Source organism: Mustela lutreola, chromosome X, assembly GCF_030435805.1.
Source record: "Mustela lutreola isolate mMusLut2 chromosome X, mMusLut2.pri, whole genome shotgun sequence".
NCBI lineage: Eukaryota > Metazoa > Chordata > Mammalia > Carnivora > Mustelidae > Mustela > Mustela lutreola.
Window position 1 is genome coordinate 102,280,409 of NC_081308.1, and position 23,524 is coordinate 102,303,932.

General features: G+C 47.1%; 1 protein-coding gene across 1 annotated transcript in view; it reads right to left on the reverse strand.

The window, feature by feature from the left end:
• The window catches only part of KIAA1210 (KIAA1210 ortholog), a 50,062-nt gene that overhangs the window by 5,726 nt on the left and 20,812 nt on the right, over nucleotides 1-23,524 (reverse strand). Inside the window, exons 8-10 of the mRNA XM_059158362.1 lie at nucleotides 8,177-8,285; nucleotides 1,379-6,904; nucleotides 280-479 (exon numbers count right to left, since the gene is read on the reverse strand). Coding sequence (XP_059014345.1) covers nucleotides 280-479; nucleotides 1,379-6,904; nucleotides 8,177-8,285 — 5,835 coding nt within the window. The remainder of the gene's footprint in view (nucleotides 1-279; nucleotides 480-1,378; nucleotides 6,905-8,176; nucleotides 8,286-23,524) is intronic.

Sequence of the window (23,524 nt, forward strand, 5' to 3'; positions counted from 1 at the left end):
AACTTACTGTTACTGTTACTTTACTCACTGCTCAACTGATTTCACGGAATCCTGCTCTGGAATAATAATCAGGACAGGGTTTGATGTACGGAAACTTCTCATAGCCATTACGTTTCACAAACCCTTTCAGAGCATAGATTGGACACATTATTGTCTGAGTACCAAGCAAGGCTCTTCCCCACAAAGAAGCGCGCGCCTTGATTAGTGCACCCAGAAAGGTGGGGAGCTGTGGGCTCAGCAAAGTTTCCAATGCAAGCGTAGCCAACAAACTCTAGTAACCTTCTGGAGTGTTCTGTGGGTTGCCGCAAGTTCTCCCCCATGTCTAGGCTCTTTGGCCTCAGGCTTGGCTCCAGCTTTGTTCTTGGTTTTTGTCTCTTTCTTGGGAATTTGGACCTGGGAACTCTTCTGCTTCTGCTTTACCATGGTTATCCAAGCTGGCTCTGAGGCTGTGCAATCTGAGTGTTGGCCAAGAGCCTTCCCTGAGAAAGGAAGGAGAGCAGTTAGAACAGAAGTGAGGCAGGCAGGGTCTCGAGCCGGGCTGGAGCCCACCCACGTTAATGTACCAGATGGGATCCTTGTTAATTGCCAGATGAAAATGAACAGAGATTCCATCGAATAGGGTCCCCTTCTTTGGTGCCATCCCCACAACCTGGCAAGGCAGGAGCTCCTCGCATAGATCAGTTTGCGTACCATCCTCTGACTGGCCCCTCGCCCTCCCTTGTCCATCCCTCTTCCCATCCCCAGATTAGGGTAGGAGTGGGGTGGCCGAGTGGGCTGGGAAAACTACCAGGAGGCCAGAGGCTCAGGCTATTGATATCATTCCTCGAAGTCCAAGCAGTATCTTATGATATTTGACACTACATATTCCCTTATGCAATCATGTGTTTACGTGGGTGTGGTTCTAGGTGTGAAGACCATGGGATGGTCCATGTGAAGGTACAAAGGCTTTGAGAGAGATTAGTGCTCAAAAGATCACCTAGCTCTGGATTCTTAGGCATTTCAGGTGTTGGAAGCAGCTGTGGAAGGAAATTAAGATTTCAAGCTGAGAGTCTGAACGTAGTGTTCTACTAATGAGTTGGCTTTTAAAAAACACATGGTGTTGTGGGGAGAGCATAATATGTGTCTAAGTATTTCGGGAAAGGCATAATATCCTATTGAAAGGGAAGGTGCCCAGAAGGAATAGGCAGATGGTGGTGTGTCCATCACAGAATGTGGATGGATGGATGCCCCCGGGAAAGGGAAGACTCAAAATTAACTATCCCCAAATCCATCAAGCCACAAGCCAGCCCTATCAAAATGACAGCTCAGCAGGCAAGGCTAGAACAGACTTTGATCTCTACTTGGTACCTCCTTGTCCTCCAGAGAGAGAAAGTCTCACCTGGGACCTTATAAATGGGTTGCTTCTTGGCCATGCTTTCAGACTGGGGCTTGGTCTGTTGCTTCTCTGCAAGGTCAGATGCTGTGCCGGGGTTTTCTGCAGTGCCCTGGAGCCCCTGGGAAAAGCTTCTTTTGATTTGCTGTTCTGTGGAAGATGAAATCGGGCCCAAGGAGAGTGAAGAAAACTTTAAAATGTCATCTTGTTTCTCACTCTTGTACTTCTTCAAGGAAGGGACTTTTCTCAGGCGAACTCCAAAAATGGTTTCAACGCCAGTCTCACTGGTGGATTCATATGGATGGCTATTATTTCGATCACTGCTCTTGAGACCCTCTCCCTTGGAGTAAGTGCCCCCCACAGTGGAGGTCTGCCTGGTAGAAGCCGTAGTGAACTTCATGGGTTTGGGATCTGGAAGCAGGGTATTCTTAAGGAGGTCTTCAGAGACTTGTCGAAATTTCCTGGTCTTGTTTGGAGAAGCTGGGCCTCTTGAGAGGGACCAGCTTCCTGGATGGCTCTCAGAGGTGGCGCCTACTGCGGCAGCACTCACAGAGCCTCGACGCACCTGTGGCAGGTACTCAGGCTCTGTCAACACCTGGCAAGGGTATCTGCGATGGCGAGGCTGGTGCTCCTCAGACCTGTTCCAATCTCCAGGGACGCTCGCTGGACCTGCCAAGAAAAGCCGTGGCTGTAATTCAGCCCCCTCCTTGGCTTGGTGAGGGCCTCTGGAAGGCAGTGGCTCTTCAGAACTCTTCCATATTTCAGGAGAGCTCTGAGAGGCTGAGGAGACTTGCTGGTACTCGAGCTTGGCCGGTGCCATGAAAAGGTGTCTGGGGGGCCCCTGCTCCTTGGAACTGCTCTGCTTCGGCTTGGTGGGGACACTTTCTGAACGTGGGAGAACTTCCCTGGGGCCTCCCGGCCTCCCCAAGGGCTGTAAAGGGTGTGCGAGGGGCAGCAGCTTGGAAGAGACGGCTCCCTCGGTACTGGCATTCTCTGGGCCCAAGAAAACTGGGTACTGGACTTTAGACCTCAAGAAAGATTTGGAAAGTTGATTTGTAGATAGAGAATTAGCAGCGCTCTCCGAAAACACTTTTTCTGCCATAAACTTCACAAACGACTGGGAAGGATGCCTGGACACTGGCGGTTTCTTAGCGGATCTTTCAGCAACGGTATTCTCTATACGTGAGGACATCTCCTGAACCTTAGACCTTGATGAGAACTGGGTAGGATATTTGGAAGCCACTGGCTTCACATACATGGCTGTCTGGGCGGCAACACTCTCAAAATTGTATGATATTTGCTGGACTCTGTATCTCCCAGGGGACTGGGAAGGCTTCTTGGAAGGCCAGGGCTCTATAGAAGCAACCCTCTTGGTGGCAAACTTTTCTGGAGCTGCGGAGACTTGTTGCCTGACCACTGCCTTGGTCAGGGCCTGAGAAGCCATTCTGGAAGAGAGCTGATCTGTGGAAACGCTCCTCTGGGTCAGGGAGCCGTCTGGAACCAGGAAGGCTGGTTGTTTGACCACTGTTTTTGTCAGAGCCTGAGAATGCATTCTGGGAGACAGCTGATCTGAGGAAATGCTCCTCTGGGCCATGGAGCCCTCTGGAACCAGGAAGGCTGGTTGTTTGGCCACTGCTTTGGTCAGAGCCTGAGAAGCCATTCTGGAAGAGAGCTGATCTATGGAAACACTTCTCTGGGTCAGAGAGCCATCTGGAACCAGGAAGGCTGGTTGCTTGACCACTGTTTTTGTCAGGGCCTGAGAAGCCATTCTGGGAGGGGGCTGCTCTGTAGAAACGCTCTTCTGGGCCATGGAACCATCTGGAGCCAGGAAGGCTGCTTGCTTGACCATTGCTTTGGTCAGGGCCTGAGAAGCCATTCTGGAAGAGACCTGATCTGAGGAAACACTCCTCTGGGTCAGGGAGCTGTCTGGAACCAGGAAGGCTGGTTGCTTGACCACTGTTTTTGTCAGGGCCTGAGAAGCCATTCTGGGAGGGGGCTGCTCTGTAGAAATGCTCTTCTGGGCCATAGAGCCATCTGGAGCCAGGAAGGCTGCTTGCTTGACCACTGCTTTGGTCTTAGAAGACCTTCTGAGAGAGTGATGCTCCATAGCAATTCTCCTCAGGGCTTCTGCGCCCTCTAGAGCCTCTGAGACAGGTTGCTTGACTTTTGTGCTGCCCCGGGACCTGACAGAGCATCTGGGAAGCTTTGGCTCGGCAGGGGCACTGCGTCGTTCTGGAGGCACGCTCCTTTGTTCTGGAGGAGCACTATGTTGTTCCAGAGGTGCACTCTGTTGTTCTGTAGGAGCACTGCTTAGTTCTGGAGGCGGGTTGCACTGCCCTGGAGGTCCGCCCTGTTGTTCGGGAAGCACGCTCTGTTGTTCTGGAGGAGGACTGTGCTGTTCTGGAGCCGCGTTCTGTTGTTCTGGAGGAGGACTGTGTTGTTCTGGGGGCGTGCTCTGTTGTTCTGGAGGCGTGCTCTGTTGTTCTGGAGGCGCGCCCTGTTGTTCTGGAGGAGGACTGCATTGTTCTGGAGGCACGCTCTGTTGTTCTGGAGGAGGACTGCGTTGTTCTGGGGGCGCGCTCTGTTGTTCTGGAGGCGTGCTCTGTTGTTCTGGAGGCGCGCCCTGTTGTTCTGGAGGAGGACTGCATTGTTCTGGAGGCACGCTCTGTTGTTCTGGAGGAGGACTGCGTTGTTCTGGAGGCGCGCTCTGTTGTTCTGGAGGCGTGCTCTGTTGTTCTGGAGGCACTCTCTGTTGTTCTGGAGGAGGACTGCATTGTTCTGGAGGCGTGCTCCGTTGTTCTGGAGGACTGCATTGTTCTGGAGGCATACTCTGTTGTTCTGGAGGCGTGCTCCGTTGTTCTGGAGGACTGCGTTGTTCTGGAGGCGTGCTCCGTTGTTCTGGAGGACTGCTCCGTTGTGGGGGGGCACTCGCTGATCGCCGGGAGTCGGCTCGCTTCACTGCCCGCCTCCTGGGGTTCTGAGAAGTCTTTCTGGGAGGCAGTGGAGGCAGGGGAGCTCGAGGCTCCAGAGCAATGCCCCACTCCAGAGCAGCGCTCTCTTCGCGCTCGGAGTCCTGCTGCTCGAATGAGGAGCTCAACCAGGACCGGTAGACGGTTCTGGGAGATGCCGGGCCTGGCACCAGGGCAGCACCTGGGGTGGAGGCACCCACCGGCTCTGGTGGGGCGGGCTGTGGCGGGACTTTGGGCCACACGGCGGGCTGCGAGGGGTCTCTGGGCGGCAGCTCCGCGGATGCGCCCTCAGTGCAGGTGCCATCAGCCTCCGACGCTTGCGCACCTCTCGCATTGGTCAAGGCCTGAGCAGAGTATGTGGGGAGCAGGGGCTCCATCGAAATGACCTTCTCAGCGGCGGCAGCTGTGGCCTCCAGACCCGAGAACACACTGGGCTCCGCTATGGGGTTCACGGAGGCCTGGGCAAGGCCTTGCAGAGACCAAGGCTCCGCAGGAGTGGCCGGCATTTCTGGACCGTCGGGGGCCTGTTGTGGGACCAGAGGTCGCGTCGGGGACTGAGAGTCGAGTCTGGGGAGCTGCGGTGGCTGCACCAAGGCGTTCTGGTCGACCCCAGCACTTTCTGCTCCCAGGCACACCTGCTGCTCCACGACTGGCCTCAGGACCGTCTGGGAGGGACATCGGGGAGGCGGCAGCTCCACGCAAATGCTCCCCTCGACAGCCGGGACCCACACAGGCTCCTGGAACGCTTGCTTGGTGATGGGTTCCAGCAGCGGGTGGGAATGCGGCCTCGGAGGCAGCGGTGGCAGCAGCTCCGCGGAAAAGAGCCCGACAGCGGTAGAAATTTCTGGACTTTTGGAGACTGGTTGCTCCACCCAAGGCCTCCCCAGGTGCTTGGAAGAGATTCTGGCAGGCAGAGGCTCCGGAGGAATGTCCCACTGTGCAGCCGTGCTGTCGGGGCCCGCGGAGGTCTGTGGCTCTGCCTGAGGGCTCTGCCGGGGCTGGACCGGTTGACGGGTGGGCGTGGGCTCCACAGGGCTGCTGCTGGGGGCAGGAGGCCTCGCCGAACCCTTGGACATTTGCTGCGGAAGGATCGGCTTCGAGAAGGACAGAGCCAGCCGCTCCACGGACACACCCCACTCTGCCGAGAGGATCTGGGAAACTGAGGCCACCTGTTGCTGGTTTGCGGGCTTCGCCGAGGCCTGGGAAGGGGGTCCGGGAGGCCCTAATTCGTCCGCGCTGCTCCACTCTTCAGCGCTGTCGTACTTCTCCACGTAGCCATCGGATTCTGTGAACATTTGGTCTTCAGGCTCCCCCAAGGCCTGGGCAGCTGAGGTGGGAGTCAGCAGCTCATCAGAACCGCTCGAGTTGCTGGAACTTTCTGAGTCTGAGGCTTCTTGGTCATCGTCAGGCTCCTCCAAGGGCTGGAAGGGGTGGCTGGGAGCCCGCTGCGGCTCGGACCCACTCTCCTCCTCCACCAATGCACTCTCTGGATCTGAGGATGCTTCCTCGGCTTCCGTGCTCCCAAAGGCCCCCGCCGAGTATCTGGCGGCCAGCTGCCGCTCGGGGCTGCTCAGCTCCCTAGCCGAACTCTCGGATCCTGTGAAGACGTCTTGGTCATCGTGAGGCTTCCCCGAGGACTGGAGAGAACCCCGGGGGAGCAGCTGCTGCTTGGGTCCGCTGTCCTCCTCTGACGGGCTCTCGGGATCCGAGGACCCGTCTCCGGCTCTAGGCTTTTTCAAGACCCAGGAAAGGCTTCTGGGAGTCAGCCTCTCGGCAGAAATGCCTCCCTCGGCCCGAGCGCTCGCCGGGCCTGAAATGCTTGCTGTGAAGGCCCGGAGAATGTTTGCGGGTGACCTTTCTCTGCAGACGGCTGGAATATCTTGAACTGACTCCATCTTCAACTTGATAGTTTGCAGATCAAAGCTGAAAGCCTCCTCCCCTTCTGACTGGAGGTGGGAGGAATCCATAAACACTTGTGCCTCCATAGCCACTGAGAAGATGACATCCTCCGAAGCTGTAGAAAGGCTTTCCGTCCCGGATGAAAGAGGAGCTCTGGCTTCTGGCTGCTCGGCTCCGGAGGCCCCGTCCTCCCTGCCTGGCGATGGACCCCAAACCACAGACTCTGCCCGGGCTTCGGGTACAGACTGGGACACTAGGGCTTTTCTGGTGTTCAAATCGATGCCAGCCTTTCTCTTTCTCTTGCCATCTCCATCTGGAAGCGGCTCCTGGGGAGGAGTGCGTTGGGCCTGCCGAGTCGCAGGCTGCTCCATGACTTGCCGCTCCAGAGACAGGTTCTGGAGACGGCAGTCCCTGGCATTCTTATTGGCAGGTGGGGACCCAGCCCTCTCACTGGGGACAAGCCCTCGACTGGATGGTTTAAACCTTCTTCCTCGAGGCGCACACTCAGTCGATCCTGAAGCACTCGATCCTTGTTTGCTGCGAAGTTTCCCTTGTGCCACTGACTCCCGGCTCTCACCCCAGGCCCCGCTGGCCCATGCAGCCTTGTCCACTGGCTTCTTATCCTGCATTTCGGTTCTCTTGCTGTGTTTCAGGCTTGAGACACCTGTACCCAATAGAAATAAGGGAAAGAAAAATATGCATGCCTGGGACATCCTAAAATTAGAGGATTCGCCCCCGCCCCGTGGGTACATAGTCACTACTGAATCTCTTGGTATAAAGAAGCTTCTAGGCAGAACGGGGTCAGGGACTTGGCTGCTATTAGCCTCTACAGTTGGAAATGTTTACATCAAAGCGAAATCCCAATTTTATGAACGGATTACGAGGTCATCTCATCAACCGCCAATCAATGGTCTGGGCCACCGTTAGGTGAAACACGATTTTTGAACCCAAGGACACCAAATGGGTTCTATCCTCTGGGTGTAGAAGGGACGATTATTAAAGATAAATAAGAGAAAAAGATGAAAAAGAAAGTAAATTTAACTTTTACTTCCATTTCTTCTCTGTATGTGTGTGTGTATGTTTCAGGACAGTTTGGTGGTTTTGTTAGTTTTCATGGAAAACGAATTTAGGGATATCCCCCCCTTTCTTTTTGAACCCACGTGTAAAATCCTTTGTAGCAAAAAAATAGGAAAGAACTCTTCAACTTAATTGTGGAATTGGAATTTTGTTTTATCAAGTATCGCTTGAAATTAGGTTGCTGTCAGCGGGAGCCACTATCCTTACACACACACACACACACACACATTTTTTGCTCCAGTGCTTTGTGTGGCTTGGGGGATTTGAGGGGCACCTGGGTGGCTCAGTGGATTAAGCCTCTGCCTTCGGCTCAGGTCATGGTCTCAGGATCCTGGGATCAAGCCCTGCATCGGACTCTCTGCTCGGTGGAGAGCCTGCTTCCCCCCCTCTCTCTGCCTGCATCTCTGCCTCTCTGCCTACTTGTGATCTCTGCCAAATAAATAAATAAAATCTTTCCCCAAAAACCTAGTTTTGGGCTATTTCTGTTATTAGTCTGGTTCTGGAGCTCAGGGGATATGGAAGGGGGAAATCACTGGTTGCCTCAGATATACCTTAGCCTTAGAGAGGATTAGACAAGCTTACAAACAAATAAGCAAGCACAGCACATCTCTCTGGTTGCAAATTCGTTTAGATAAAAGAGCGATCCAGGCATCATCTTTTACCTTAATCCCACACCAGTGGCAAGGGTACGAGTCGGGCAGTTTGGCTGGAGGAACCCAGACCCCCTTTGATATGCATCTTAAACCAAAAGCTCTCTAAGGGCCAGGGACAGACAGCAGCTTAGTCAATCTCATTCCACAGAGCCTGTCACAGAACGTGTGCAATACACCTTTCTGAATGAGGGTAAGTGTGTGCTAACCTGCACCGTCTCTTCTCGATTTCCATTTGTCCGTTTCTCTTGTCTTGGTTGTACTCTTCTCTTCTCCAGAAGCCACTAGAAGGATGGGCTCCTCTCGCTTTGCTTTCCCCTGAAAGAGGGAAAGAAAGAGCTTCAGACAGAAGTGCTTCCCACCCACCTCTGCGTGGCTGCCGAAGAGGATGACCTCAGGAAAAGAAGTCCTTGATCTCCAAAGGGCTCTGCTGGGAACACAACCACACCGTTAACCACAGAAATGATTTCCAGTGGCATCCATCCCCTTGCCGATCATGTTACCTACTGGAAGTGATCATTTTACTCATTGGGAGTGATTCGCCCAGAATGGAAGCTTCTGATCTCTGAGGGGTTGGCAGAAACAGCCCCAAATCCGCTGAACCACACAACAAGCCCGATGGCAGTCCTACTGGTGGCAACACCGGAATCCCCAAATTCGTTTCGGTGGATCTGGGAGCCAAACTCAAAACCCATTTGGCTTCTTTTCAGGGAATTTAGTGAAAGCATGAAGTACGTCTCTCCAGCTCCAGAGAAGGAAGAGGGTTGGGGTTTTGCTGGGAAAGGAGAGAGAAAATGACGAAGGGTCCGGCCCTCCCGCTGAGAGGGTTGAAGTTGGTTTCATATAAACAAGGTTTACGGATGATTACGGGGCAGCTTTGGAAATGTCAGAGCAAAGCTGCCCTGGACAGCAGCCGGACACTGCTAGCGTGAGCCTCTGTGACGTGCCTCTGAAGACTAACGTCCTACGCCTTCCGCTCGCACTCACAGTGCCTGTGCAGACTCGCTCAGCACAGAGGGATTCGTTCTTCAGTGAATGAGGTGAGGCAGCCCTGGGTTCCAATCTCTGCTCCTCTGTTCACTCACCACGTGAGCTTGGCCAGGTTGTTCGCTAAATTTCTATGCCCACACCTGAAAATTAGGGGTGGGGGGAACCTAAGCAACTCTAAAGCAAGGAGCAAATGATAGTGGCCATCATGTCAAACATGGTCCTGGACCCTTTTACATTCAGCCATGTCTCGGGGGAGTCACATGGAAGATGTCCTGACCTTCTGAGAGAGGGATGCCCAGGTCTTTTCTTCTTCTTTTTCCAAAAAGATTATTATTTATTCATTTGAGACAGATATATATATATATATATATATATATATATATATAGAGAGAGAGAGAGAGAGAGAGAGAGAGAGAGAGAGAAAGAATGAGCAGGGGGAGGGACAAAGGGAGACGGAGAAGCAGACTCCCCGCTGAGCAGGGAGCCTGATGCGGGGCTTGATCCCGGGACCCTGAGATCATGACCTGAGCCAAAAGCAGACGCTTCATGGACTGAGCCACCCAGGCGGTCTTCCTGGGCCTTTTTTTGATTAGGCTATGCAGAATAAGAGAGTCAGAGGCTCATACTACCTTTCTTTTAGCCAACATTTGCCATCTCCCAGGTTTGTGGTGAGGCCTCCCTGTGAAAACGCATATACAGGGTTTAGTGTTTAGTAATGGACCACCTTCTGCTTGACAACCGACCAAGGAGATCCTCTCGGAGCCACCAGAGGGCACCACAGACCTGCTGTCCTGCTGACTGTTCTTTAACTCCTATTTTGTTCTCTTTCTTTTTTAAAGACTGTTTTTTTGGTTTGTTTTTTAGAGAGAGAGAGCACACAAGTGGGGGAAGGGGCAGAGGGAGAGGGAAGAGTACCTCAAACAGACTTCTTGCTGAGCGCAGAGCCCGACGTGGGGCTCAATTCTGTGACCCCAAGATCTGAACGTGAGCCAAAATCAAGAGTCGGATGCCTAACGGACCAAGTCACCGAGGCCCCCCTTGCTGTCTTTTTAAAGCTAAATTGCAGTGTCTGAGCTCGATGCAACGTGGTGGGGTGAAGAGAGTATGGAGTTGGAAGTCAAGACTGGGTTCTGGCCCCAGATCTGTTACCATTAAGGTGTGTGACCTTCGTCAACTATTTGTGCTTTAATGTCCTTCCCTATAAAAGGGTTGTAAATCCTTCAAGAGGCCTGGGAATAAACTCCCACATAGGAAGACCTTTTAGTGTCTTCCAGCTCTGAATACATCCCTTAACTTATAGCCCAGAGTCACTGAGGAATTGGGTGTTTGACCCAAGTGAAACTTGCAGCTAACCGACCCATCTTTTTAAACACTGACATCCATCTTCAGTAAATTAAAATTAAACACTAACGTTTTACCTTTTGCTAAAAATCTTTCCCAAAGACATTACTTCCCTCTCTTCTTAAACAGGTATCAAGAAACACAGGTAAACATTTCTTGATAACTTGGGTAAGTAATGAACACAATCTATCACATTGGACTGTGATAAGGTGTGGCCCTGAGGGATTTACTGAGGTGTGTAAGGTTTTGGAACCCTCTGCTCCCAAACCATTTCTGCCCTCTTTCTCTGCTGTCAGTGGTCCCATCACTCTGTTGTCAGATCTCCCAGTCTGGTGGCCATGTTTTTAACATAACTGGCCAGCCTCGACGCAGCTCTGGCGGCTAGGAAATCATGTGACACAACTTGGGGACATCTACGAGACACTGAGAGATCCCTGGGGGTAGACCAACAGGCTTCTGGACCACGGTTGAATATCTTCCAGGAGGAGGGTGTAGTGGATTCCCAGATGCTAAGCCCAGAAGCAGTTCCTGGGGTTCAGGTCCCTGCTTCTGCTTTCTTCAGTCCCTTATGTGTAAGTTCCACATGGAGAGGACATCCCACCCGCTAGACGCAAGTTTGCTCACCTCTCCAGGGAGGGGTGGGAGGTCGGCATCAAGCTTGGGACAGTGCCCTTGACTTCACCATCCTGACTTAGGGCCTGGATTCCTCAAACCATACCACTCCCCTAGCAGCAGTTTGGGAAGGTCGGAACTCATCTCTTATTATATGGGAGCTTATCCCCAGGCCTCTTGAAGGACTTACAGTGGCTTGAGGATTCTTTCTCTTCTTTTGTTTCCGGGGGTTTAAGGCCATCTTGTGTCGAGCTGGTGAGGAGTCCAAGCAGGTGCTGGCTGGGCTGTTGAGACTCATGGGCAGGTGAGTGCGGCTGGGAGAGGCAATCAGGGCATACGTGCTCATGCACTGTGAGCGGGTGGGTCCTGGTGAGGGCTCAAAGGAGCTCTGGAGAGAGGGGGACAAAAGCAGTGGGTCAACTCCCTATGCTACCACTGGTTCCGAAAGCTGGGAACTTCTTTGGCTGAAGGGCTCCTACAGAAGAAATCCTTGGGGCGCCTGGGTGGCTCTGTCGGTGAAGCGGCTGCCTTCGGTGCAAGTTATGATCCCAGGGTCCTGGCATTGAGCCCTGTACCGGGCTCCTTGCTCGGCGGGGGGCCTGCTTCTCCCTCTGCCTGCTGCTCCTCCTGCTTGTGTACACTCACTCTCTCTGACAAATACATAAATAAAAAGTTGCAAAAAATTAAATAAAGAAGAAATCCTTCATGAAGTAGTCCCTTGTCCTCCAGCAATATTGACCCTTCTAGTTCATGGGCTCCTTAGAGGCAAAGTGCACACTTCTGCTGGGTTCCTTATAGGTGAAAAACGAGAAAGAGGAAATCCGGGTTGCTCCCCTGCTTAGAAAGGACTCAGGGGCTCCCCTTTGCCCTCAGGACAGGAAATCAACCATTTAATGGAGTTTATAAGGGCAAAGGATTTGTGTTTTCTCTTGTCCCCTATGCCCTTCTGATTAACTGGAGGGTCCTGCTGGGGTGAGTGGCACAGTGTGGGTCAGGAAAATCCATCAGGGCTGTGAGGTTTCTCCATAGGAGGGCTTAGTGGAGAGGAGAAAATCAGGCCGGAAGAGGGCTTGTGCGTAATCTGCATGTGCATGTGGCAAGCACTGGGTGTAATAGGCAACTGATGAATTATTGAACTCTATGTCCAAAAGTAATGATGTACTATATGTTGGCTAATGGAATTTTTTTTTAAAAAGCTACCTTTATTTCCGGCTACTCTTGAAGCACGCCAGGCTGACGTGATGTGCCCCCATCTCCAAGGAGGTGGGGAGGAAGCCTGTCACCTTGTCCTCATTATGGCTGGCCTCCACCTCTCCAAACAGTCTGGTCCCAGGGCTCCCAGTTCAGTTCCTCTGTAAGAGCTTCAAACTGGTCTCCTCTGGGTATCTTGACATAGCACTCTGTACACCTCCAAGACACACCCCAGAACACGTCCCACTCATGAGCAGCTCCCAGTATTGGTGTCAGGAGAGCCTCCTCAAAGGCCAAGGGATAAATCACCTCTCTCCTGGACAGCAATGGTGAAGGACGTAGATTAGCAGGTGGACACAATCTCCATCTCTGTTTACACTAGCTCATCCTAGCTTTCCACAACTCCAGCGGGTCACCTGTGGCATTTGCAGCTTTGACCTCTCTCCTCAATTCCCCACCACTGTTCGGTGATAACCTCAGCTACTATCTTGGTTCCAACTGTGGTTCTTTTATGGCCTGGGATTCCGAAGCCTGACGCACAACACAGTGCTAATGGGGCCAGTGAGAGATCCAGGTCCCTTCTCTGTTTGGGGTTCTAGGGAAAGGGGAAGGAATGCTAGTTATTTTTGGTGGGGTCAGTCATGCAAAATTAGGAGTGGCCCCCAGGTCTGTTCTAACTTCTTCATGCAACTCTCATCTGTAAATTTAGAGAATACCTCTTCTGGGCACTGTATATTTGTTTGTGTTAATCTGGAGGAGTTGTTCATTGAATACTTAGTCTACAGAGTAAGGTCTCTTGTTTTGTGGTTCCGAAAGGTGCTCATGCTTCGGGGCAGGAGGGTCGCACAGTTCTGGTATTTGGGGACTGGATGACAACGTTATACTCCTACTAACCTCCCATGATCTGTCTCCCTGTTGTCTCTGTGCCTGTGTCTCCTGTGACTTTCTGTTGCAGACACACTGCTGGTTTGCTGTGCCTCAAACATGGCATGCGTGCCTTTCCCTCGGGGCGTCCTCACTTGCTGTTCCTTCTGCCAGGCATGCTCTTCCCCCCTCATTCATGCGGCTTCCTCTCTCACTTCCTTCAGATCTCCATACACAGGCCATCTTCTTCTTCTTGCCAATCCCTTCCCTGGATAACCCAGTCAAAGCTTTAGCCCTTCACCCTGACAAGTCTTCCTTGGGCACTTTGATCACTAATATACTGTGTATTTTGCTTATTTTTCTTGTTTATTGTCCATATCCCCCATGACAACTATAAACTCCATGAAGAAGGGTTTCCATTTGTTTTATTTACTACAGGATCCCTAACACCTAGAAACGTGCTGGTACATAGTAGTTGCTCAATAAATGTTTGCAGAACCAGTGAATTGATTATGTTAAAAGCTTCCACCAGATGTTGCCTGTCTGAGAAATTGCCAGAGAAATCTCTTTGGTTCTCTGTTATCATTTTACTCTTCCTGAAACCTTCCTAGCTCCACCCAAAGGTAAATGGAAAGAGTCAAAGAGGTCTGTGGCTCCAGAAACCCTAAAGGGACCCCGGGGCAACTGGCTTTCCATGAAGATGAACTTATGATGCCTAGACAGTAAGCAAAGATACATTGAATTTAAAAATCTCTTCACTTTGGTTGGCAACCTAAACCTTGTTGGGTAAACACTATAGACAAAAGCACTGTTTAGGGAAACTCACTTTATAACAAAACAAAGAAATCAGGCTCAGCAAACTTCTGGCCAATGGTAGACTGAGTGTGTGCAAGACAGAACTTAGCTGTTCACAGCCACAGCCTATGCCAAGAGTCCATCAGACTTAAAAATAGCCACTAGTCTCCCTGTGCTTGAATGACTCTCGTTAAGGAATATCTGGGTATTAGCTCTAAACACAGACCCACAACTATCTTTGAAATGGGGCTAAAATCAAGAGAGCAAAGCCATCAAACATTCTTCCCACTGAACTATGGCGCCCCAGCTCAGGCACAGGATTCAAAACAGCCCTAAGAGGATCTCTGTTGTTGAGGTCAGAGTATGTTGTATGGATATAGAGTATGTGTATATTTTACGATTTCCCTGAAACTCAGAAGTGAACTGAATAAGCAGCTCATTAAATAAATGATTCAAATAAACTGTCTGGAACTCTGGGCAGGGTTCTGTAAGTATGGTCTGGGACTCCCATAATGACCAGCATCAGAATCATCTGGAGAGAGTGTTGAAAAAAATGTGTTTTAAAGGACACATAGAGTCCTGATGAATAAGCCTGTCAGGGGAGGGTCCTGACGGTGGCTCCGTGGGCCTCTCCAAGTGAGTCTTCTGGGTTGTGACTCACTCCTCACTCTCTGGTGTGATGAGAAAGGCTCTCATTTTCAAACAGAAGCACAGCAAAATCCTAAATAACCCCACCAGTTGCCTCAAAACAGGAACCATTCATATCTGGATTCCCTCTGGGAAGTGGGGCCCTTTCCTGGGGCACTACACTTTCGTTCAGCCATATTGGTTAAGAGAAACCTAGAAGAGTCACCACAGGAGCCAACCGGAGGATTTTATGAGCTACCCGGGAAAAGCAAGCCTAATCCCTTCTTGGCAGGTTTCTGCAAGAAAGTCAAGTGAAGGAAATGGGACTCCTTTCTCTACTTTTCCTTCTCCTCATGCAACCCCTGGCCTCCCTCCCTGTACTCTGAGAGCTAACACACCCGCTGTCTACCCAGTGCGCATTTTATTAAGGAAGGACAAGATGTTTTCATTCTTTCCCCTGGGTTTTAGAGGGGAGTTAGCACAGACAACTTCGGACTAACAGCTGGAGTTAAATGAGCTCCTTTTGCCTCAACATCCGGGAGAGGTGCCAAGCCTGGCCCCTACTAACCCAGAATCTTCCTGGGGAAGGAGGCTGGGTCAGGCCTTGGGTCAGAGGAAGGGATCCTTCAGCATTGGTTGGTAGCGGTGCCAGATACCCCTTTGTATTAGTTCAGATAAGGGCTGCTCTTCGGAAAATTAAAACACATTTCAGTTCCCCTTTTTCCCTTCTGTCAAGTTTCTAGACCCAGTGCAAAATAGTTCAGTCAATAATCCACCCTTTTGATGGTTTCTTTATCTGTTGTATAACGCTAGCTTCTCCCCCCTTTTCTTTTAACTATTGATAAGAAACACTTGAGGGAAGCTAGAGAGCACTTTGGCCGATTCTCAGAACAAAGGAGAGCCCCCACGGTTACATCTTATATAAGGGCATGAACTGGTGGCTCTTTAGGCCCAGATTTCATCATCCATTGGGCCCCCCAAACTGTCATCCTGGGGAAAAGCTGCCTCTGAGACTGCCAAGGAGGTTTTGATACTGGGACGTTGGAGAGCTGTGTTCCGTGTGAGTCATTCAGCCAAAGGCTGGAAAGGTAATTATCCATTGAAAGCTCTCCAGAAGGAGCGGCAGCTCTTGGTGGAAACAATGGTTCTCAGTGGGAATCTTCTCTACCAAGACGTACTGGCACAGGGTATGAGACACGATATTGGCCATTGGGATATTCATTTCCCAGGTGTGTCACGGAGCTTCTGTGCCCATTCCTGAGAATTCCTGTGCAACTGTTGCTTCATTCAGAATCTCTGTTTCATAAAACCTGTTGTGGTCATGATTTTGCCAACTAGAAAGTTCTGGGAGGTGGACTTCCACATATTCTCTGCAGCCCCCGTTCTCTGCCTGTCTCAGTTTCTTAACTAGCATGGAGAAGGAAGAACATGAACTTTGGAAATGAATAGACCTGAATTCGAGGTCTTAGTCATGCCATTTATTAGCCCTTTGACCTGGGACAAGTTACCTGACCTCTCTGAGCCTCAGTTTCTATGTCTCTACAACATATCTTTATGTCTCTGAGAGGGATGTTGGAAGGATGGAATTCAACAATCCAAGGGAACTGCCTTTCACAGAAGAAAGTCTCAGTAAATGTGAGTGGCTATTGCTGTCGTGGGTGTTAGTTGTACAAATTTAGAAAGCTGCTAGAGTCCACACGGTTTGGTGAAAAGTCCTGTGAATTTAGGCAGGACTCCTGGGTTTGAATCCCAGCGCTCTCTCTCTCTCTCTCTCTCTGGTTGGCTTTGTAACCTTGGCCAAAGTAATTTCCTTTCTCTGAACCTTTTTTTTTTTCTCCTAAAACAAGAACAATGCAATCTTTCCCCATCTATCTTACAGAGCTCCTGAGACCATCAAATGCACCTATAGATACAAAATCACTTTGTAAGCTATGAATTCCTACACAACAGTGGTGAGGGAGGCACTATGCTCTCCTTTGTTGTATCAGAGACTGATCTGTAGATAACAAAGGTGAATTATGGAGTAGGCCGCCCAGAATAAAGAAAGAGACATGACAAGGAGGCCTTACAGCCATCTAAATGAACTCTTCAGCAGCCAATACAACAGGCTAACTAGGAGCTGTTTTATTTTTTTTAATTTTTTAAAAGATTTTTTTAATTTTTTTTATTTGACAGACAGAGATCACAAGTAGGCTGAGAGGCAGGCAGAGAGAGAGGAGGAAGCAGGCTCCCTGCTAAGCAGAGAGCCCGATGCGGGGCTCAATTCCAGGACCCTGGGATCATGACCTGAGCTGAACACAGAGGCTTTAACCCACTGAACCACCCAGACTCCTCTAACTAGGAGCTGCTTAACCCCTACCATGTTCAAAAGTGACATTTGTCCTGCAGGAGAACCCTATGGGCCCAGGAGTTCAATCAGCTCAAATTTTAAGCACTAAGTAGCTGATACATCCCTTTCTCAAGAGTGAAAACTGATTGGGTTGCATGTGCATGCCTTCTTTTCCACACAACTATTTTTCCCCATGAAGAACACTATTGAAGCAAAATATCTGACCTGCTCATTAGGGAATACAGAGGAAGAGGAGTTGGGTTGGGAAAGTGGGAGGGGTGGGGGAAGGGCTAAGTAGGAGGGTCCTCTGGTCCAAGGGTGGGCTAAAGATGGCCGGTGGGGTGGATGAGCCAGGCCCTGCTAAGGTAGACTGCCTGCTGGGGGAGCCCTGGGCTTTCGCATCTCTCTGTGCAGGAAAAGCTGAAGTCGAGCAGAGTCACGGTGGCTCGTCAGGGCACACACGCTCCGCAGGGACACCTGTTCGTCCTCAAGGCCTGTCTTGCCTGTACTCAGAGAACTGAAGCCCCTGAACTGGGACAGAGGCCTGGGACGCCCCCAGAGGAAGATCACTCAGGGAAGAAATAGCAAGTTTTGCTCAACCAAAACTCAAAGGGGGAAAAATACTCAACTCTTCACTCAGGGAAATGGGGAAGGAAGAGGCGGAGACAGCAAGGTTTCCGGCAATCCTTCCTATTCTGCCCCCAGGAGTTTGAAAGAAAAAGCGAACCTAGGGTAAAAGGTGTTCTGTGTCCTTTTAAAATTCTCTCTTTATCGCTATTTTATGCCATTTTAATTATTACAGGTCTTAGTTCTTGAAAGAGAACGTGTTTCCTCCTGCCACCAGCAGGGGGCAGCAGCTTAGAGAGGAAAATAAAATGGGCCGCTTGAAAGACACCCTCCCCACTCGCCCTCAGCAGCATGCCCCAGCTCCGCGCACCCACCCAGAGACTCAGGTATCTTTCAGTCTGACGTCCGTACTTGATGTGGTTTTGCGCCTAGCTCCCTAGTTGATCCTCAGCGAGAAGGCAGTTGGAGCTGGGTTTGTGGGAAAGCCTCTGAAGATAGACTACTTGGGGGTCATAATTTATGGGAAGCTTAGACTAGCATCTGGGCCAGCACATCTGGTTGGGATACTGATTACAGTTGCTTCTTGGAATGCCGCTGTTGCTACCACCTGCCCCCTTGTGTTCACCATGATGAACAAATGAACCAGGGAGCATGGTGGAGGCAGCTGAGAAACGCTCGTTCCTGGGGTGGGAGGGGTTTGACCATACCACCCAGGAATAGACTTTCTGCCTGGTAGCCCAACATGTAACCTATTGCAAGAAAACTGAATACTTGAATTTATTAATAGAAAGTTGGTTACACCACTCTGGAAAACAGCATGAAGTTTCCTCAAAAAGTTGAAAATAGAGCTACCCTATGACCCAGCAATTGCACTACTGGGTATTTACCTTAAAGATACAAATGTAGTGATCCGAAGGGGCACGTGCACTGGAATGTTTATAGCAGCAATGTCCACAATAGTGAAACTATGGAAAGAACCTAGATGTCCATCAACAGATGAATGGATAAAGAAGGAGTGGTATGTATGTATGTATATATATATATATATATATATATATATATATATATATATTAGAATACTATGCAGCCATCAAAAGAAATGAAAGCTTGCCTTTTGCAATGACATGGATGGAACTAGAAGGTATTATGCTGAGAGAAATAAGTCAATCCGAGAAAGATAATTATCATATGATCTCACTGATATGTGGAATTTGAGAGGCAGAGTAGAGGATGTGGGGGGTAGGGAAGGAAAAAATGAAACAAGATGGGATCAGGAGGGAGACGAACCATAAGAGACTCAAAACAAACTGAGGGTTGCTGGGGGGAAGGGAGGTAGGGAGAGGGTGGTTGGGTTATGGACCTTGAGGAGGGTATGTGTTATGGTGAGTGCTGTGAAGTGTATAAGCCTGGCGATTCACAGACCTGTACCCCTGGAGCTAACAAAACATTTTATGTTAATAAAAAATTAAAAAAGAAAGAAAGTTGGTTACATTCTAATAGGGCAAATGTTTAGACTGAGGCTTGGAAATGTTGACTATAAATAATTTAACTCTGTTTTTAACCTAAAAATACATAGCCTACTCAAATTCCGGAAAGAGAAAACCCTATGTCTTCAAATGTTACCTACTTTTAAAGACAAGAATTTAAAAGTACAAGAAGAAGGAAATAAGGGAATAAAAATAAGAAGGGTGCACTGGGGCACCTGGGTGGCTCAGTCCATTAAGTGTTTTCCCTCAGCTTAGGTCATGATCTCGTGGTCCTGAGACAGAGCCCAACATTGGGCTCCCTGTTTGGTGGGGCATCTGCTTCTCCCTCGCCCTCTGTCTCTGCCCCTCCCCCTGCTTGGGCTCTCTTTGTCTCTCAAATAAATAAGCAAAATCTTAAAAAAAAAAAAAAAAAGAAAATGGGTACCCTAAGACAAAGCAATTAAATCCAAAAGAAGGTAGCAGTGGAGGAGCGGAGGAACAAAAGAAGGTATAAGATACACAGGGGAAAAAGAACAAAATGGCAGCAGTAAGCAGTTCTTTATTAGCAATTACTATGAATGTAAATAAATTAACCCTCAAATCAAAAGACAAAAATTTGCAAGATGGATTTAAGAAATATGATTTCTTTATATGCATATACAAGAGACTCACTTTAAATCTAAAGACACAAATAAGTTGAAAGCGAAAAGATGATAAAAGATATTCTAAGCAAATAGTAACCAAAAGAGCCAGGTGGCTACACCAATATCAGACAAGATAGACTTTAACTTCAAAACTTTTATAGGAGATCAAGATAGATTGGATACACTGATAAAAGGGTCAGTTCATCAGGAAGCTAGAACAATCATAAACACATACACCCCAAACAACAGGCTCCCCCAAATACATGAAGAAAAATGGACAGAATTGAAAGGAAAAATAGTTCTACAACAGTAGTTACAGACTTCAGTATCCCATTTGCAATAGTAAATAAACAACTAGACAGAAGATCAATAAGGAAATAGAGGACTTGAAAGAATACTATAAACCAAGTAAACCTAACAGATATATACAGAACATTCTATACAGCAAGAGCATAATGCATATTATTCTGAAGTACACATGGAACATTCTTCTGGATAGACCAGGTGTGAGGCCATAAAATAAGTCTTAATAATTTTTAATTATAAAATTTTATAAAATTAGTATATATTATAATTATATAGAATTATAATAAAATTATAAAATTTTAATAAATTTTAAAAGATGGAAATCATATAAAACATCTTTTTAACTACAATGGATTGAAACCAGAAAACGTAAGGAAAGCCAGAAAATTCACAAATAGGTGGAAATTAAACAACACAGCTGTAAGTAACCAATGGCTCAAAGAAGAAATCAAAAGGAAAGTTAGAAAATACTTTCACATGAATGAAAACTAAAACACCACATAAAGAAATGTATGTGATACAGTAAAAACGGTTCTTGGAAATGTATAGATATACATGCCTATATTAACAAAAAAGAATGTTCACAAATCAATAACCTAACTCTCCACTATAAGGAACTAGGAGGAGAAGACTAAACCCAAAGCTAGCAAAAGGAAAGAAATAATAAAAATTAGAGGCAGAGATAACGTAAAAGGGAACAGAGAAACAATAGAGAAAATCAATGAAACCAAAAGTGGGTTTCTTGAAAAGTGAAACAAAATTGACTAATCTTTAGCTAGATTTACCATGTTAAAAAAAAGAGAAGTCACAAACTACTAAAATCAGAAGTGAAAGGAGACAATCACTAGTGACCTTAAAGAAATAAGAATTATAAGACAATACTATACATAATTGTATATCAACAAATTAGATAGCCTAGGGGAAGGGATACATTCCTAGACACACCCAATTTGTCAAAATTGACCCAAGAAGAAACTCTGAATTCATCTATAACAGGTTAAGAGAATGAATCAGTAATCAAAACTTCCCAACAACAACAAAAAATATCTGGAGCAGATGGCCTCACTGGCCAAACTTTTAAGGAATAATTCACACCAATCCACACCAATAATTCACACCAATTCACACCAATTGAAACAAATATTTCAAAAACAATGGAAGAGAGAATACCCCAGTTCTGTGAGGCTAGCATTGCCATGATTTCAAAGCTAGATAAAGGTATCACAAGAAAAGCACACTATATATCCTTGTACACACTGTATATTCTTGTACATATAAACTTATATGGACTTATATCCCTCATAAAAACACATGCAAAAATGCCAGCAAACCAAATCCACCAGCCTATTAAGTCAATTGTACAGCATGACCAGCTAGGATTTATCCCAGGATTGCAAAGAGGTTTGCATATGAAAATTACTCAATGTAATATACCATATTAATAAAATGAAGGGAAAAAATAACATAATCATCCTAATGGATACCAAAAAACATATGACAAAATCTAAAACCTTTTCATGCCAAAAACACCTAACAAACTAGGGATAGAGAACATATGTGAAAAATGCATAGCTAAGATCATACTCAATGGTGAAAACAGTGAAATCTTTCCCAAGATCAAGAATAAGACAAGGACGTTTGCTCTTAGCAATTTTTTTTTTTTTTTTGCTTTTACCACTTTTATTCAACATTCTATTGGAAGTGCTAGCCAATTAGGTAAGGAAAAGAAACAAAACCATGCAAATTGGAAAGGATGAAGTAAAACTATATCTACAAATGACACGATCTCATATGTAAAAAATTATATATGTACATATAGTTGCAGTTAATATAATTATAATAGGTAGTCAGGTGGGGAATTTCAAAGAGAAATGGAAACTATAAAAAAAAGAACAAAATAGAGGGTGCCTGGGTGACTCAGATGGTTAGGTCATGACCTTTGGCTCAGGTCATGATCCCGGGGTCCTGGGATTGAGTCCTACCTCAGGCTTCCTGCTCAGTGGAGAGCCTGCTTCTCCCTCTGCTTCTCTCTCTCTGTGTCTCTCATGAATAAATAAATAAAATCTTTTAAAAAAAGAAACCAAATAGAAAATCCTAGAACTGAAAATTACAATGTTTGAGGGGGAAAATCCCAGATAGATTTTGCATTCTCATAAAAGCAGAAGAAAATACCAAGTGAATTTATACAGAGAAGTCAATAAACAAGGCAAAATATGAAGAGAAGAAATTAAAATGTTAACAAAAAATAAAATTCTAAAGAATCCCCATAAATCTGGGAGAGCTAATAAATGAATTAATCAAAATTAAAAGATACAGGATCAACACACAAAAATCACTAATCATGAGCAATCTAAGAAGGTAATTAAGAAAACACTTCCACTCACAAAATCATCCAAAAAAAAATACTTAGTGTTCCTGGGTGGCTCAGTTCATTAAGTGACTGCTTTGGGCTCAGGTCATGATCCTGGAGTCCCAGGATCAAGTCCCACATCATACTCCCTGCTCAGTGAGGAGTCTGCTTCTCCCTCTGACCCTCTCCCCTCTCATACTCTCTCTCTCTCTCAAATAAGTAAATAAAATCTTAAAAAAAATACTTAGAAATAAGTTTAACCAAAGAAGTGTGAGACTTGTACATATAAACTACAAAACATCACCAAAAGAAATTAAAGACCTAAATAAATGAACAGTCATCACACGTTCATGAGTTGGAAGACTTAATGTTAAGATAGTGATACTCCCCAAAGTGACCTCAAAATTCAATGCAATCCCTGTCAAAATCCCAATATGCTTTTTTAAAAAAAAATTTAAGATATTATTTACTTATTTGAGAGAGAGAGAGAGAGCATGCACACAAGCTGGGGGAGGGGCAGAGGGAGAAGCAGACTCCCCACTGAGCACGGAACCAAATGTGAGGCTCAATCCGAGGATCTGAGATCATGACCTGAGCTGAAGTCAGACACTTAACCCACTGAGTCACACAGGTGCCCCTCCCAATGTGGACTTTAGAAGATATGGAAAAACTTATTGTAAAATTGATATGGAATTGCAAGAGACCCCAAAAAGCCTAAACTATTTAAAAAAAAAAAAAAGAAAAGGAACAGAATAGGAGAATTCTCACTTCCTGATTTTGAACCTTACTACAAAGCTACAGTAATCAAGACAGAGTAGTACTGGCATAAGCAGAGACATACAGATCATTGGAATAGAATTGAAAGTCTAAAATTAAATCCATTCTTGTGTGGTTAACTGATTTGCAGTAAGCGTGCTAAGAACATTAAGTGGAAGAAATAATAGTCTTTTCAACAAATGGTGCTGGGACAACTGGATAGCCACGTGCAAAAGAATGAAGTTAGACCCTCTCTCATAATAGATCTCAAAATAGATCAAAGACAAATATAAGAGGTAAAACTCTTAGAAGAAAACATAGGGGTAAATCTTCATGATCTTAGATTGGGCAATGATCTCTTTGACATGACACCAGAAGTACAAGTACCAAGAGAAAAAAAAAATCAATAAATTGGACTTCATCAAAATTAAACTGTTTTTTAAAACATTATTCTTTTGAGAGAATTAAAAGACAACTTACAGAATGGGGGAAATATTTGCAAATCATATATCTGAAAAGGGTCTAGTATCCAGAATACGTACAGGACTCATAACTCAACAACGAAAAAAACAAGCAACACAGTTAAAAATGGGCAAAGGCCTTGAGTAGACCTTTCTCCAAAGAAAGATATGCAAATAGTCAATAAATACATGAAAAGATGCTTAACATTGTCAGCCACTAGAGAAATGCTAATCAAGACCACAATGAGATACCACTTC